Source organism: Melanotaenia boesemani, chromosome 7 (genome assembly GCF_017639745.1).
Source record: "Melanotaenia boesemani isolate fMelBoe1 chromosome 7, fMelBoe1.pri, whole genome shotgun sequence".
NCBI classification, from domain to species: Eukaryota; Metazoa; Chordata; class Actinopteri; order Atheriniformes; family Melanotaeniidae; genus Melanotaenia; species Melanotaenia boesemani.
Genome location: NC_055688.1, coordinates 33,385,317 through 33,403,724, shown reverse-complemented (window position 1 = coordinate 33,403,724; position 18,408 = coordinate 33,385,317). Strand labels below are relative to the sequence as shown.

Below are 18,408 nucleotides of genomic sequence, written 5' to 3'. Positions count from 1 at the left end.
CATCTTGACAGGCCTATCTCCTCTCTGTGCGTCCGCGTACGCATTTCCGTGTGTGTGTATGCGCGCGCGGGTTAGAGGGAGAGACTATAACAAGGGGCGGGGTGGCGAAGTGGAGGCGGAGGAGGAATGCAAGCTCCATCCAGAGCTGAGAACGGGAGCATTTGCGCAGACAGTCTGCGCTGCTTACAACAGACGTGCGACCATTCCATCCGTATAAATCTGCGTGTTGTGGTGGGATTTCTCTGTACGACCGCTGCAAACACCCGCCTGCAAAGTGTCTGCAAGGAGAAGAGCAAGCAGCCGTTTACATCCGGATTTGTGACAGCATCAGGGATTGTACCATGGTGATCAAAGTGTACATAGCATCGTCCTCTGGATCCACTTCGGTAAGGGAGAAAAGTATGGCTTGGCGATATTACTAGATTTATTTTATTTATTTATTTTTAGCTGATTGTAATCTGCAGCTTGCAGGGTTTCTCAGAGGGGTAGCTGAACTTTTATTGAACTGAACAACTGATGTCCGTCTTGCTGTCATCCTCTCAGTCTGGAGAGGTCTGACTCAGCAAGCAAGCAGCTCTGCTCTCTTCAGGACTTTGAACACAGCTGGAGTTTCTCAGCGTTTTTTCAGTTTTTTTTTCTCGTTTCTTGAATTTTAAAAAACTTTACTAGAGTGACACAGACAGGAAACGCGAGGCAGGGTGACCGAGAAAAGGGCCGTGGGTTGTCGCAGTTCTTCCTGAAGTGACACATTTTACAATAGAAACTGGCCTCAAAATAAGGATCACTATGCTGAATTCTTAAAAAAAAAACAAAAAAAAACAACAAACAAACAAACAAACAAACAAAAAAAAAAAACAACAATAATTTTGTGCTGTATCACTTGATGCCAGCAACTGTGCTTTTTGATCAGGGTGGTAGCTTGGATCTTACTTGCCAGAAAGCTGATGATTCTTAAGTTATTTTTTGCTGTTATGCAGCCTTGAAGACCTTTAGCTTTATACTTGCAAGCTTCTTCCAGAGCGCAAAGGAATGGTGGTGATGCAATTCTCCAGGGCCCCTTTTTAGTCAAGCAGCTGCAGTCCAGGCTTAATGTTTGGGAGTTGCAGAAATTTGGAGTCAACTTAGATTTATATTTGAGTAAAGTTGAAGGCTTACTAAACCTAAATATTCTTTTGCAGTTAAATCTCTTTTGCATTGCAAAAGGGAAAATATAGTGTGTTTTAAGTGACTTTTAGGAGGATAAAAACCTCACTGAGCAGCTTGTTTTCACCGATTAAATGTTGAGGAAATAAGAGACGCTTCATGTGAGCAGCAATGAGTTGCTTTATTGCCCTTACAGTAGATGACATTTGCACAGGCTCTGAAGCAGCCTTACATGACAGGAGCTTCCGGTAGAGTTGGAGTAGATGGAGTTTAGAGCCCTCACTGTGCTGGCGGCTGCCTGGGAAGATGCATTACCTCTCATTGATCTGTCTTTAGTAAAGCGTATGAACTCCTGTTCCATGAAAATGCACTTCCTCATACTTAGACCTGAATTGTCATAAACTTAACTTTTATCCTACTTTTATCCTTGATATGCTCTTGCTGTTGTTCCTAACTTTGTTACTGATTTAAAAGATATGCAGTCACTTTACATAGTGTAATAGGACTCACCCTGACATTCTTCTTGTTTTTGCAAATCTACGAACACCAAATTCTGGATTAATCACATGGATTTCACCAAGCTTGCAGTTTGGTTGCAACAGCGTGTGCTGAACAATGTGATTGCATTCCACTAAGCAGCACTGTCTGCTGCAACGTTAGTCACCCCACCATAATTCAGCATGTGAGTGGAGGAACAGCCAAGGGCAGGAAGATGACAAGGAGTGTTTCCAAAACAACGTTTAAAGCTTTTGCTCTCAAAACAAGACAGACAGTGTGACATTAGGTTAACGGCTACAGTAACTGTAGCAGTTAACAAGACACATTAAACTCCAACTAGTGTTCATACTTTGCACAAGCTTGATATGATGGGCTCTGATCTATTTTAGAATACTCTGTTATTAGAGATAGCTCCTTTAAGTTTTCTGTTTAATGGATTTTATTTAGCTTATAGTTTATAAGATGACAACCACCACAAATTCACAAAATATGTGACTGAATGCAAATCAGACTCAAGTACTGTATTTATATGATGGATCATGAAGAAATTAGATGTGTAAAGTATGTTTAGTAAATAGAGATTAGGTTGGATGCTCCACCTGGAAAATTGAAGTCCATTATAATAAGCTCTGTTATTACAGTCCTCTAGTACAAAACACAACAAAGAGAAAAGAAAGCAACGTTTCTGGATGTATGTGTCACAAAATGCAATAATTCAAGAGATGCAATGACATTTTACCGAACTCAACATGTCATAAAACATGTGACATTTATAAATGACATTTATTTGGTTTTGTGAAATGTTATGTTTTTGTTGTTGCATTTTGTGAAATGTCAAAGTTTATAAAATGTTGTTGCCTTTTCTCGTTCACTGTTGTTTTCCACTTTGCCCCACTGTACTTTAAAGTAGCACTATGTAACTTTCTGACCTTAAAAATATGTGTTTTTAACTCATTTTGATGACACACTGACATTCATTATGTACATTTGTGGAGCCGTCATTGCCTAGCAGCATCATGAGGCTGAAAAATCACACTTCACAATTTTGTGTTCCTGCTTGGAGCTTCACAGTACAGCTGAGTTTAATTTATGCATGTTTCATCACATGGCAGCAAATAGGCACCAACACACTGGCTGTTTTGAACATGCACCGTGGCTGATTCAGCAAAGAAAAGCCGAAGAACATTTCAGAGAAAGAAAGAAAGAAAGAAAGGGACAGAGCAAGAGATAAGACAAGAATTGAAATAGAACTGACTTCCTTGCTGGAGAGAGCTCAGAGTACAGGTAGGATGCAAGATGAAAACTGTATTAGCCTTCGTAAGAGGCGCCTCAATGAGAAATTCTTTCAAAGTTACATAGTTCTTCCTTCAGCTGCAGTTTGAGGGTGAAAATGACATGACTAACTGTAATGTCAAAGTCAGCTATATTGGCGCTGGAGGTAGAGAGGGCAGTGTGTGTGAAGTGTGAGTGGGCATGTCGACTTGTCTTGATTACCTGAGTGGGATCACCTGTAGTAGAGGTGAGCGATGGAAGGTATGAAAAGAAGCTGTGTGAGTGTGGGTGAGGTTCATGGGGAATGGAGCTCGGCATGCGTCAAAGGGTTGAAGCCCTGCTAGGAAAACTGTAAGTGCTCAGGGAACTGGTCTTGTTGGTAGGGTGCCGATCGTAGCCAGGTAGGGCTGATGGTGGTGATAATAGCCAGCGGGGCTAACGGGTTAGAATTGTCGATAGGCAGGCTAAGTGCAGGTTAGTTAGGGGGGGGGGGGGTTGTTAGGAGCGTGACCCTGCACTCTCCAGGCTGAGGAAGAGCCCTCCTGCAGTCCGTGGAGGTGTCTCGCAGTGCTGGACCGGCATTTTTCTGAATTATCATCTCTGTTGGGCCGGACCGGCGCCAAGCTCAGACCCCCGGGGGAGGGTCTCGAAACCCGGGCGAGTTAAGTAGTTTTTATCTTTATTTAGTATTAGGTGTGTGTGTGTGGGTGTGTATGTGTGCGAGTGAAGAGTCTTAATGGTTTCATATAACAGCCGTTCAGCTCATAGGGTGGGGAGCAGTTGTATGGTGGGGGGTGCTAGGCCAGGGGTGCACATAGCTTGCCCTACTGACCACAGGTGTGGTTGGATTCTCCCTGTTCAAGTTAAGAATCCTGGATTGTTGGATCGGAAGTGTAATTGATGTGCATTGTAGTACCTTACCTCCCAGGTGTGTGGTGTGACGTTATGTGGTTTGCAGTGTACCCTAAAGCAACCTAGGTGTGTGTTCTGAAGCAGCACGTCTCCCATCTTTAGTACAGCAAGCTGCTCTTATGTATGAAATAAAAAACGAAGGGTTGTGATTTCTCTTACCTCACTGTGTTCTCTGCTCCTGTTGTAGCAGTCATCAGAAGGGGTTCTTTTAAATTACTGTGTAGTTTTACTTTAGAGGTATTCTTTAGCCAACAGTCCCATGGATGTGGTGAAGTGCCTAATCAAGCCACTGACTGCTTTGTACGTACGTACGTCCTTGTTCTAAACACACGTACAGTATGTACTGTTTGCCTCTATCAGGGGATATGATAGAGCATTGAATCCTGAGTGTTTCTAACTCTAAAATGTTGCACTAATTTCACATGAGGTGGTTGGAGGGGTGGAGGAGATCATGGTTGGGGATAGACTTTACTCTTTGACGATACTCCTCATGTTTGAAAGCTCCTTTTTTTCTTAGTTTCTTAAATCCACCGTAGATTTCGCATCCATTTTTTTTTTACTACTGTTATTGTTAAAACATAATGTCAGGCTGTAATAAGAGCTCACACAAATGACCCATGGAGTTGGTTTGAAGGGGATTACAATCTTGATCTCTGCTGGTCCCACACAATATGGAGGGTGTTCTACTTTAAACTGCATGACAGCTCTCTTCATTGTATCTGGATCCCATAAAGAAACATAGTGTTTGTCTCTTATGTGTTACTACCAATGGCTTTTTAAAGACTAGATTATACAATTTACCGATATCTTTGGATGAACCGTGGTGTTAATTTGAAAAACTTGGTATGCTTTAATTTCTCTGGATTTGTATAGACAGCATCCTTGAAAGAATAGGCCCACATTTCTTTTTACCAGGTCCTGAGGTTACATGAAGGCGACATTTGAGAAACAAACTAGACATTTTACTTAAACGTATTAATGCAAATGTCACACACACCTGCAGGAATACATGTAGACTCTTAGGTACAAGGAAAACTTGAAAGTGAAATTACGCCTATGGAAAAAGGTATGAAATTTGCAAGCGCTTCAGCACATTTACTCCCTCATTTCCATTTATGTTCTGCAGCTGCTGTTTTGTACATTGTCCTTTTTACCACAGTGATAACATGAGATTGTGCATGTATAATATAAATGTGTATGTTCTGTATAGCACACTAAGATATATTTGCTACACTTCTCCTAGGGTTGATAGTAGGGCCAGACTTTTTTTTTAACAGCTCCTGTAGTGACTCATTTTATTTAATTCACTGGTTAACCAGACCTCTTGTTGCTATTTCACTTTTAGGCAGGAGAAGGAAATCCAGCCAGAGCAGCAGTGTAAGACTCTTTTGTAACAATGCTATAATGCTGCTGACTGAGCTGAGAACTGGGTGGAGGCTACTGCTGCTGGTGACATTCCAGTTAGTGGCTGTTTTCAGTAGAAATCAGACTTGATCTAATCAAGACAAACCTTTATCCCTCACAAACACACAGGGCTGGGGTTGATTCATGTTTCCTTTAGCTCTGAGGGAAGATTTAAATGTTGGGCCTCATGCAGACCAGAAAGGTCATTTAGTCTTGTTTATGTAGAACATTGTTTCACAGATTTAGTTTAAATATATTTTCTTTTCCACCTGATTGAACTGAACATGAAAGGACCCCTCACACTCAGGGTTAGAAACGTGGACTAAGTCAGGCTCTACCTTATTGATCAAAGTCTGTGTCGTGGATACAATCATTCCGATCAATGCCTGTCATTGTTAGGTAGCTGCTAATGCAAGGGCTTTGACCTTTTTTCTGGGATTGATCAGGTCTGGATCTGAGCTCATTGGCCTACCACTGCTCTCATATGATGACATGGAATGTAAAAGGGCATGATGATGCACACTTTTTCTCCTATAAGAGCAGTGATGATCAACCGCAACATGGGAGATCTTTGAACGAACCGTTTGCTGCTTCTTTTAACAACAGGGAGTCTGTAATTATCTCTTAATTCTGGTTTTTGGATTAATCTGAATTGATCTACATGCTAATCAATACTTTGTGACAAATGGACACAATGACATCTAAAATCTGCATTTATTTCTTGGGTGGTGCATGTTATGGGGTGTCTTGATTAGATGCACTCTAGTCTAGATAAGGTGCCCAGTTAGTGTTAATAATGTCTGTGTTTTTATCTACTTAAAAATTAGTAAAACAATTATTTTTAGTAGAAAAATCTTCTCAAACAACCCTTGATGTCAAATTTCTGATCTTGAAAGTTGGAGAAACGTCACTGGCCCCAACCTCAAAAGCCAGTATGTATAAAAAGTTGTGATAGCTGCAGTTGTAATCTTTATATTTGCACTACAGTGACAGTCTGTATAGCATTTGTTATAGCCGACATCAGTTAGCATAATGCTAAGGTGTATGCAAACACAAAAGGCAGCATAACTTGTATTATCAACTTGTCCTGCTAACGTTAGCTAGTCTGGTCAGTGACTACAGCAATGAGTATATCCTGCTTGTTTTCTTACTTGAAGCTGGAACACACTCAACTTTGGTGTGATGCATTTGATTTGCCAGCTCTCAGGAAAGGCAAACACAGTGGGAAATCTTACTTTGTGACAATATAGATGCTTTGTGAACAACATTCAGGTTTTGAAAGGCTGTATTCCACACCAAAGCTATAATATTAACCAAAAAGTTTAGGCAGTGATTCCAAAACCCATTTACTTTTGATAATAATTATAGAAAGGTAAGTATTTAAAAAAGGTTTTCAAGACGAGCATTAGTCAAATAAATGATATGCTCTCCAGCCATTTATTCCATATGCTAATTCATAAGATATTAGCATACACTCAAGTGCATTGCTTTGGCTTTAGCTGGGAAATGTTGACATTATAAATGTCTTGTTAATTTTGTAAATTAGTACTAGGTAAGCCTAATTGGATGTGAGTGACACTACAAGGACACATAAGCTGAATCCTTTAGCATAGTACTATTTTGGTGCTACTCACAGCAGGCATCCACCTGCTGCTACCTGCTGCTATTTGGATCAAGTGTGGGAAAAACCTGTGAAACTGGAGGAATTGAAGGTTACTCTTGTTTTGGAGCATTTGGTGGTTAATTTGTGTCTACCCTGCCAGAGAAAAAGCAGAAATCATAGTGAACAAAGAACCTCTTTGTACAGGTTAGATAATGGACACATTTGAACAGAACTGGGGGGTGCCTGATTGATATGAGGACGCGGGAGCTCCCCGAAGCACAACACATCCTAAAATCTAAACATAAATTCTCATTACTCTCAGTTGTCTTTATTTAAAAAGCTACACAAACTAACACTGAATCATACATTGTGTTTACGTGTCTGCAGCTAGCAACACAGAACTAGAAGTGGTTGTTCAAAGGTACATTTTGAGCAAAGAGCTAATATCAGGATGCTAACATGTTTACAGGAACAGTATTCATGGTATATTGGCACAAGAAAGGCGTTCTCATTGAGCCACTTCTGTTTGTCTTTCTTGCTCATTCTGACCACACAGACAGGGCCCTCAGGTTGTCGGTGTCTACTTATAAATAGTGTGCCATTTAAGTGATAGCATCGATAATTTGAGCTTCTCCGCTGTGCTCATTTCCCTTCTTCAAAAACAGGATGGTGACCTGCAGTGAAGGCACATGCCTCCTGTGTTGGACGGGCAGCAATAAAAGAATTTGCCAATTGTAACAGTGCCAACGTTAGCAGGTTCAGTCTTTAACTGAGTTGGACTCTTCCTTGTACTAAATAATGTTAGCTAGTTTAAATTAAATTAAAAGTATAATTGATATAAATGACTCTATTTTGCTGATGGAATTATCAGGGTATTGGCAGCATCATCAGGATTCCTCCCATGGAAGCCATGAATGTGAGTCCAACCACCAGATATTTCACAAGATGAGTCAAACGATCACCTGTTAAAGGCACCATCACCAAGTTCAGGGATAACCAAAATCACCTGGACACTCAGTTTGACAAGTTTCATATACATTTTGTGTGAGATCTTGCATAAGAATAAAACTGTCAACCCACTGATGGGCTCACAAAGAAAAGCAGACGAGCACCAAAGTCAGCAGGACTATAAAATCTCTTTGCATGGGCTTGTTAGAGACATTGACATTGTGGTTGTAACCACACAGCAAGTCTGGCTCTAAACACCATCAGTTCCTGCTTGATCCGGATGTATAGACCCCCCCCCACCAAAAATAAATAAGGAACTACATACATTTCCTCATTCTGCATTTGCATTACGTTCATTTCAGTTTTTTATTTGCATGCTGTTTAGGCAAAAATGCAGAGAAAGCAGGACAAGGCTTAGCTCATGGAAATCTTCAGACTTGCAGGTCCATCTTGTAAGCAAATCCACTTTCTTTGCCTCTCTAGGAGGAAATGACTGCACAATATTTAAGTAGCATTCCAGAGAAAAAGATAAGGAGTGAATTGTTTGAGGCAAGAGAAGAAGAGTACTTGTTTATTGCTGCACTCAAATCCAGGAACAGTCTGGTTTCTTCCATGTTAAAATCACTAGGGGCTCAATTCAAAACTGTGGACACCAGAGCGCATTTCAAATGGGCAAAGCTGGGAGTTCCCACTGTGCAATTAAAGCAAGGGACAGATGGCATGTGGCCAGTTTGTCCTACAAATTAATTTTGCTTGGCAACTGTACAATGCAGGCTTGTCAGGGCAATGGCCAGAGTGCACCAGAGTGAAAGAGAAAAGTGGAGCAAGAAGCCTGATGTTGAATTTGTTAATGCAGCAGTTTGGAATTAGGCTAATCATTTGTGTACAAACCAAATGTAAATCACATGAGGAATATGATACGGAAGGCTGTGCAAAATTATTCCAGAGAAATAATTGTCTCTGTGACTGTTGTGTGTGAGAGGGAGAGGGTGTGTTAAAATGTTTGTACTGTGCTGTTTCGCTTGGCTGCTTTAACCTGCAACAGTTTCAGCAGCAGGTTGGGAGAACACTGGTTTTTCGGACTTTGCCCTTTTCTGCTGCAGCTGCCATCAACTGATTCAAATTGTACCACAGCTAATCTGGTAGCATTGTCAGCACCCTCATTTACATGCCTCAGTGCTGTTTCACCAGATGGCTATTAAATGATCCACCCGACACACCCGTATGCCATAAAGCTGGGAGGAGCCCTCGCATGGGGGCGTCAGAGCTGACAGGAAGATGAGAAATTGATCCCTGTTCTGCTTTTGCATTGAAGTAGGTTTAGTTTGGTTTTAGATGTTGTGCATTTGTGTGTGTGTGTATGTGTGTGTGCAGTTGAGGCTGGATGTGTGTGTATCCCTCCTTGCAAAGGGCCTTATTTGGCTCGTGTTTGACCAGTTACCTCCTCTCGAGTCCCAGAGGAGCTCTTGTTTCCGTCTGGCCTTGTAGGGCCATCCTCCTTCCTACACACACCCCCTAATAGCTCATTGGACTGCAGTTTAACTACACACACACACACACACACACACACACACATACACACACACACACACACACACACACACACACACACACACACACACACACACACACACACACACACACACACACACTTCCAAAGAGATTCATACAGAAGAAAGAAGAACACACAGAGTTAAATACATTGTCTTATCTGTTCTGTAATTACTTTATTATCTGTCTGTGGGTCTGTGTTTGTTTGTTTTTGTTTACTTAACAGCTTAAAACCAGAAGAGTAACTTTATTTAGTTTCTTTATTTTGAAGATCACAAATGAGTCAAGGATAAATCTATACAGCCACAGAATATTTGTTAGTAGAGTAAATGGTAAATGGTCTGATCTACATCACATTCACTGATTCACACACACATTCACACACTGATGGTGGAAGCTGCCATGAAAGGCGCTCAACCATGACTCATCAGCGGTGCCTTGCTCAGGGACACCTTGACATGAGTGCTCCGTGATGGAACCGGCAACCCTTGGACTACAGGACGACCACTCTACCCACTGAGCCATGTTCACATCCTCCATACGTGGAGCAGATAAAACAGAGCGTGTCCCTACTCTGCCTTTCTCAAGTTCACCCTCTTTAATGCTCATGTATCACTTCATCCACTTGTCAGCAGGAAAGTGGTAGCTTAGTAACAGCAGAGCAGTCGGTGAACTCTACAGTGCCGTTTCTCACAGCAGAAAAGAAGCTTCCTTCTTTTGACTGTATAATGACGCCCATTCTGTTTCCTTGTAACTGCAACGTTGACATGCGGCTATAAATGACAACTTCCCTTCTGTCACCTTTTCTCATCTCCCCCACATGCAGATTAAAAAGCAACAGCAGGATGTGATGGGCTTCCTGGCGGCCAATAAGATCGAGTTTGAGGAGTGTGACATTGCAGCTAACGAGGCCAACAGGAAGTGGATGAGAGAGAATATCCCGGAGGAGTCAAGGCCCACCACGGGGAACCCTCTCCCCCCACAGATATTCAATGAAAGCAAATATTGCGGGGTGAGATGAGCACACACTGAATCACAGGGATGAGGTCCAAACAGTGGCTAACCTGACAGCTATATTAGTCAAACAGCAGCCACTGAGAACATCCAGGTCATGCAAAACACATCGTGTAGGTTTTTATTCTTCTGTTAAAAGAAAAAAGAAAAGCTGCATATATCTGTGTTTTTACTTTTTTTAATTTGATGATTAGTAAAATGGCTGTAATATGAACAAGATTACTTGCCATGCACGAGTGTTAGTACCTTATTTCACAGTTCATCTCTAATAAGCTCTTCAGACTGATTGATTTTACATTTTTGAGCTTGTTTGGGTTACAGGTTGCTTCCTCAATGTTCTGATTCTTTATTAAAACTCAGAACCTTCAGCAGGAGTAATCATCTGTTTACATTACAATAAAAAGCCCTTTGTACACTTCTTGGACAGACAAATTGAGTGACAAGCTAGCTGAGAAGTGGAAAATGTTCCATTTAAACTTTTTACAGACTTAAACTGGAAAAAGATTGAATACTGCCAACTAGAAACACTTATTAACTCATAATGTGTTCAAACCAGTTTGCTCCATTGGTTTCAAATAAAAGAAATAATAATTGAAACATAAAGCAATTCCTCTAAATGAGGACTGTCAATATTTTAAGTGCTAGAACACTGTTTAGGTTAAGTAATCCTTAAAAGGCACCAAAAATAGTTAGCTGAAGTGCAGTCCTTGCATCACCTGAGGCCACTGGATCTACTAACAGATTAAAACATATTTATATCTGGAAGAATTTCAATCAATCAATCAAAACTTTATTTATAAAGCGCCTTTCGTACAAGATTGTGGCTCAAAGCGCCTTACATTTAAAAACATTCCCGTCCAATCACCCTCACCCCCCACCCCCCATACACGCACAAACACTCCTTCAAATTCAAAGTACATGATGCCAGGTGCAGATGGACAAATGAGGAAACCTCATCAGAAGGGGATCCATCTGCACCAAGGGTGGGACAGTATTCTGCTAAGTTTCTGCAACTGCAGGGACACAGGAGCACGGCGGCCCGGGGAGACCTGGCTGAAACACCAGCCCCCACCGCCAAGACGTATGTCCCACCGCATCGATCAGCCACAGCCGGACACCACCCCCAGTACAGACGGACCCCCGTAGAGGAAACACTGGAAGAATCCAGAAACAATAAATTTGGGCCACTGAGGACCACCAAAATAATGTTTCAGGAACAGTAAAGACCAGGGACTCATTTATAAAACTGTGCGTAGCAAAGCAAACTACAGGTGGCATCTGCTGCAAAAACAGCAAATGCTGCGCACTTCTACTTTCAGATTTATCAAAGCGTGCACACATGCGTCCCACGTCTGTTTCCATTTATAAATCAGAATCAACTCTAAAGCCGGTGCACGTTAGGGAACGCCTTCCTACGCCCACATGGTGGCTATAAATGGTCAGGTGGACACCTGTGATACATATTCATCACATTATTTGCATGATGTCTCGGGAGGGAAAAAGAGTTAAGAAGTGGAATTTTTCGGGGTGTGAGACAGAGATCCTGATGGACCACATCGAGAAACGTAAAAATGTTTAATTGGTCGGCACGGCGTGGGCATTACTGGTGTCAGAAGGGCAGAACAGTGGTAGCAGGTAGCCGATGCTGTCATCACAGTGTCAGAAGGCAAGAGATGCCAGAGGCATCAGAACATGCGGCTGGATATCTCAGTCGGTAGAGCATCCGTCTACCAAGCGGGAGTTTGATTCCCAGAGTGGTAACTTGCTTTGGAGAAAAGCGTCTCCTAAATGACATTAATGATGCCGGTAATTTGTTTTAATTTATAAAATAAATATATGTACACATACATCAGAAATTGGCAGCAGTTTATTTAGTGTTAAACAATATTTATTTCTAGTTGCTGGGTGTGCAAGCTGGGTGGGCGGTGCAGAGGGACACAATCACTGCTATTAACCAGATGGACAAGGAGTTGCGGGAAATAAAGACTGTCTGGACAGAAATTGGGACAAAAATTTATATATATATAAAAAAAGATTTCATAAGAATAAATAAAAGGAAATCTACCTCTTGTGTGTTTCATTAGCGTTGCATCACTTCTAGACCTCCAGCCTCCAGTCTGCATCCCGCTCTGCTGAATGATTTTCTGATATGCTGGAAGCAGACTGTCACCTTATTTAGCTGAATGTAACATGTAAGTTTTGTTTCACAATGATAGAGCATATTTTAGTGGTGGAGGTTCTCATTAATATAATCTCCCCTTTTCCTGAAAATCCAGTTTTTTTTCCCCGAGCGTGCGTTTTTAGGAGAATTAATATCGAATGTGCGTCTTTATTAATTTCTGCAAACAGCTTTAATATCTAACATGTGGTGTGAAAGGTAATAGTGGATAATATGCTTGTCTCAAAGATTAAGCCATGCAAGTCTAAGTACACACGGCCGGTACAGTGAAACTGCGAATGGCTCATTAAATCAGTGTTTCACATCATTTCCTCAATTTTATTCTGTACTGGTGGTGTCGCAGTTTCCCGTTTTCCCAGATTATGTGCGTAGGCCTGGGTTGGAGTTGCCGTGGAGGTAGGAACATTTTCCCGTCAAGTTTGGTTTTTATAAATCCCAAAAGCTGACTATATTTGGCGTATACCGGTTTTTGTTCCTACGCAAGCTTGATAAATGAGGCCCCTGGTGCATCTAGACAAGATTTTTTTTTAGGTAAAATTGTTTTCATATTAGAAATAACTTTCCAAAAATATAATGCAGCCTTATATTTTTGCACAGCACTAGCAGACTGTAGGCAGCTGGTTACCGACAACTTTATATGCGAAACAAATTCAGTTTCTTTTTCTTTTCTTTTCATTTCTTTTATTTCTTTCTTTATTTATTTAATGGGAATTTCTAAATCTGAATGAAGTTCTTCAGGGTCATAAGGCCATGGTATTATTTAATGAATTGGCTTATATCAGGGCTATTCAATTCGGTCCTACGAGGGTTGCAATCCAGCAGGTTTTCCATGTATCCCTGCTTCAACACACCTGACTCAAATTAAATGGATCTAACAGCCAATCAAGTTCTGAACAATGACTAATTAATTTGTGTTGAAGCAGGGATACATGGAAAACCTGCTGGATTGTGGCCCTCGTAGGACCGAATTGGCTTATATGAATACTTAGTGGATCACAATGAATTGGCTCAAATTAATTTGTATATTGAAGGTTTAACTGAACTGCATTGAAAGTTGCAACAAACAAGCTTTATGAAGTACACTTCCCAATGAACCATTTGACTATTGTTAGCATGAAGTTAGCTTTATGTTGCATCGCCATTTTAAAGGGTAGTATGAGAGGAGTCGAATAGAGAAATCTTGAGTTTTATTAGGCAGAGGTGAATAAGTGGCACCAATGAGAGGCAAAATGGCACAAAAACTGGCCGCAAAGTGAGAAGACTCAGCTCACCAGTGGAGAAGAGGGCGGTAGAATGTACATTATGCAGTAAGAGGAAAAAAAAAAGGAAGACCATGTTGATCTGCTAAACGAGAAGCGCTGGTGTGTGACATGCTAAAGTTAGCTGTTAGCTTTCTGTCATTACTGCCTTCCCATGCACTCACACCACACTAAGCAGCCAATCAGAATGAGCACTTTGATGGTCAGATATGATGCTGATTTTACAAGTCAAATCTTCCTCCGCCAAAAAAATGATGACACGGTGCACATAATTATAATGCAGGAGAGACAGATGCTCTCAGTGACCCTACCTGCACCTGATAGTCAGCTTGTTTTATAACAGGCCTGAGACTCATTCTCCTTACTAGAGTAAGGCAAGGCAGTTTATTTGTATAGAACATTTCATGTACAGGACAATTCAAAGTGCTTTACATAAAACAAAGACATTACAGATATTTAGTAATAGTTAAAGGCATCAACACATAATCACAATAAAATAATAAATTACATTAAAATGATTAAAAGCAAGATAAGTTTAAAAAAAAGAAAAAAAGTTAACATGCAGAATTCATGCATAGGTGCATGAGAAAAGAAATGTTTTTAACCTGGATTTAAAAAAGTCTACATTTGGTGAGTGTTTAATCTCAACTGGCAGTTTGTTCCACTTGTTTGCAGCAAAACAGCTAAATGCTGCTTCTCCATGTTTAGTCTGGACTCTGGTTTGGACGAGCTGACCAGAGTCTTTGGATCTAAGAGCTCTGTTAGGTTTATATTCTCTGACCATATCACAGATGTATTCTGGGCCTAAACCATTCTGGGATTTGAAAACAATCAGAAGGGTTTTAAAATCTATTCTGTGACTGACTGGAAGCCAGTGTAAAGATTTCAAAACCGGTGTGATGTGTTCAGATCTCTTAGCCCTGGTTAAAACTCTAGCAGCAGCATTTTGGATGAGCTGCAGATGATTAATGCTCTTTTTTAGGAAGTCCTGTTAAAAGACCATTACAGTAATCCAGCCTACTGGAGATGAATGCATAGATGAATTTCTCTTAGTCTTTCTGGGAGACTAAATGTTTAATTCTGTTGATGTTTCTGAGCTGGTAAAAAGCTTCTTAGTGATGCTTTAATGTGGCTGCTGAAAGTCAGGTCTGAGTCTATCAACACTCCAAGGTTACAAACTTGGTCGGTGATTTTAAGAGCCCGAGTCTCCAGGTGTTTGCCAATCCTGACGCTCTTCTCTTTGCTACCAAACAGAATAATCTCAGTTTTGTCTTCATTTAATTGTAGAAAATTCTCCCTCATCCAGGTGTTTATTTGCTCCAGACACTGACACAATAAGTCTATTGGACTGCAGTCATCTGGTGACAGAGACACATAAAGTTGTGTATCATCTGCATAACTTTGATAATTAATGCTATAGTCCTGTAATATTTGACCCAGGGGGAGCATATACAAGTTGAACAGAAGAGGTCCAAGGACTGACCCCTGGGGGACTCCACAAGTCATGGCCACTCGCTCAGATTCATAGCTGCCGATCATAACAAAATAACTCCGGCCTTCTAAATAGGACCTGAACAAGTTAAGGACCGCTCCAGAAAGTCCAGCCAAGTTTTCCAGCCTGTGCAACAGGATTCTGTGATCTACAGTGTCAAACGCAGCACTGAGATCCAACAGAACCAGGACTGATACTTGACCAGAATCAGTATTCAGCCTAATGTCATTTAACACTTTGACCAGTAATGAACAAGGCTTCCAGTGCAAACTTAAGGCCAGGTTCATGCTACAAGATTTTCAGTGTTTCTGGATTATTGCTTTCACACACTATCCAACATGTTTGTATAGCCATTTTTGAAGTCCTGGTGTGTTCAGATTACATGACTGACCAGAAACGTGGATTCAAATGCTAAAAAATGTTTAACCAGGCTTAAGACCCAACTTAAAACTGTCATTCAAATGCACCTATCTATTGTCATTAATGCGACCCTTTATATTAGTAGCATAGTAAGCCATAGTAAGTAGCTTGTGCTGATTCAGTCCGTTTTGCTCATCTAGTTGAGAAGGGACCTGGCACTTTATCTCCATTCCTTCTCTCTCCCTGATGGAAGCATCAGAGTCCGAGCAATTTGTTGTTTTTCTCTTCTGGGTTTCCCTTCACCCATCTGTTACACTTTTGCTGGCTGTAACTCTTCACTGAGGAACTCCTCCCCCGCTATACACGACAAAATATCTAGCATGACAGATACTGGGTGGAAGTCTGGGAGGTGCCTCACAAATCATGAAGCGTTTGCAGATCATGGCTGGTGACCTCCAGCTGAAAGCAGACATGACTTAAATCAGGTTTATTTGTTTTATTCCTCCAAAATTTCAGATTGGGCTTAACATCTGGTGAACCCGGTTTTAATGGGACGTGATTATTCTCGGTATTATTTAACTCTAAAATGATACTCAGGAAATCAAGTAATCAAAAACAACGAGTTATCCTTCATCAGGGATGAAAGAAATCAAAGGAAGGATTAATGACCTCTTTGTTGTCTAGTTATTCCTGATAATGCACATTTCATCAGCCATTCTCTCTTGACTAAAGCACTCCTGCATTCAAATAACTGATGGTAGCAGCATGACCCTAGCATTTCTAAAAAGACCTATGGTGCTGCTCAGTATACTATAGAAAAACCAAACACTATGCTCTAAGTTAGCACATAGTTTTACTCCTATTATAAGCATGTAGGGTGTTCGGCATGAGCGCCAGACGTGAAGTTGCACATGCAGGATTGGCCGTATTCAGTTTCACAGACAAAGAGCACAGCAATTCTCAGGATGTTTGCAGCTGTAGGGCGCTATTGAAAATGTTTGTATGTGTGGGAAAAACAGGAGGAAACACAAAGGAATGAGAAGGAGTGCAGGATGAAGAAAGAGAGCGACTGTGCACAGCCAGACAGAAAATGGGGGAGTGTGTTTAGTTTTGGTTGCATGTTATAAGACAATTCCTGCCTATCAGATTGACCTCTGAAACCGTTCTGCTCAGATTGCTGCTTTAGGGGACCGATTCAGGGTCTGTTTTAAAGGATTCATGTCTTGAGTTAAGAAGAGCTGAACTTCACATTTCTTGTTTTCAGAACTATGAGGCTTTCTTCGATGCCAGAGAAGACAACGCTGTGTATGCATTTCTGGGTCTGACTGCTCCCCCAGGTTCAAAGGTGAGTTCATGAAGACATTAACACATATTAATGTTGATTTCTCTGCTCTGCTCTCCAGGCATGGCTGTCTAAATATATATTTGTACTCACAGTGTGATTTTCATACACAAGTCACACATATTGCATAATACATCTGTTTATGATATCTACACAGCAGCAGGCCTTTTCATCTCACTGCATACTGGCACCTCCTCTCTGCCACAGCAGGAAGTGCAGAGAGGTGTGCCAGTTACCATAGAAACAGTGGGGTTTTCCTCTAAGCTGTGGAAGGGGAGTATATAAACCAATATCCTCCATTTTAATATAACCCCCTCTCTTTTTTCCTTTCCCTTATCCCTAATTGTTTCTCACCAGGAGGCCGAGGCTCTAGCAAAGAAAGCACAGCAGTAGCATCTTTACACCACTTCTGCCTGAGACCTCAGGCCTTCCTCAGATCCAGACCTGGACCCAGACTGACCCAGGAAAAGAAAAACAAAGCAACTCCTCACTCCGCTTATAAATTTGTGGACCGTTTTCACTTAACTTTATTTAGTCTTTTATTATTATTGTAATTATTATTATTATTATTTTTATAATCAGTCTTCACCTGTGCCTTGCTAGCTGCAGTGAAAAGAGGTACAAAAGCAGAGCACTATGGAAATCTAAGAAGAGCTTTGCAGCCTTTCATTAGCCTCAGCCTGCTAAGACTATTGGCCCAATGACTTGTCAATCAACTGTTTAGCATGAATGTGTAGCTCCCCTTAGCATGCACATTGTTAGGCACAGTCAAAACAACATATAGACTCAGATTCAAAGCATCATCCATGTCAACACTGGATCACAAAACTTAAAATTCATCTATGTTACATGACATCTTTAGTAGCACTATGTAACTTTCTGGCCTTAAAAATGTGTTTTCATAGCACAGTGACATTCATTATGTACATTCCTGGAGTCACCATTGCCCAGCATTGCTAAAGGGAAACTGAGAAACTGCATTTCACAATGTTTTATTTTTTCCAGGAACGCCACGTCAATTGACAGCAGCATTTTGCTTTACAGCACTGTGCCACTTGCTAGCAACTGGAAATCAACGCAATGACCATTATGAATGTGCACTATAGCTGATTTAGCTAAGAAAAGCAAGAGGACATATTTGGAGAAAGAGAGAAAGTGACAAAACAAGAGAAAAGAGTCAACATTGGACTGTTCTTTACTTGCTGGAGAGAGCCCAGCGTACTGGAAGGATACAAGATGGACGCTAAATTAGCTGCCCAGTAATGACATCTAATTCAGCATCCATCTTGCATCCTACCTCTACTGTTAGCTAATATCCTCTTGTCTCAAGTCAGTCATGGGGTGCGTTGAAAATGGCAAATGTGCTGATATCCAGTTGCTAGCATGTGACGCAATCCGTAAAGCGAAAGTCAGCTGTAATGTGAACCAGTG

The 18,408-nt window shown here is 41.1% G+C and overlaps 1 protein-coding gene across 1 annotated transcript; it reads left to right on the top strand.

The window, feature by feature from the left end:
• The first annotated feature begins 128 nt into the window (after window positions 1-128).
• On the top strand, window positions 129-17,598 carry sh3bgrl (SH3 domain binding glutamate-rich protein like). The gene is made up of 4 exons (XM_041989512.1): window positions 129-386; window positions 10,158-10,343; window positions 16,900-16,980; window positions 17,335-17,598. Exons 1-4 carry the CDS (start codon window positions 342-344, stop codon window positions 17,368-17,370), a joined length of 348 nt encoding a protein of 115 aa, XP_041845446.1. The 5' UTR covers window positions 129-341; the 3' UTR covers window positions 17,371-17,598.
• The last annotated feature ends 810 nt before the right edge of the window (window positions 17,599-18,408 follow it).

Excerpts from the sequence above, each read along its gene's own strand:
- sh3bgrl (XM_041989512.1), top strand. The coding sequence starts at position 342 with ATGGTGATCAAAGTGTACATAGCATCGTCCTCTGGATCCACTTCG. Across the intron at positions 10,344-16,899 it reads ATGAAAGCAAATATTGCGGG|AACTATGAGGCTTTCTTCGA; the intron begins GTGAGATGAGCA and ends TCTTGTTTTCAG. Across the intron at positions 16,981-17,334 it reads CTGCTCCCCCAGGTTCAAAG|GAGGCCGAGGCTCTAGCAAA; the intron begins GTGAGTTCATGA and ends GTTTCTCACCAG.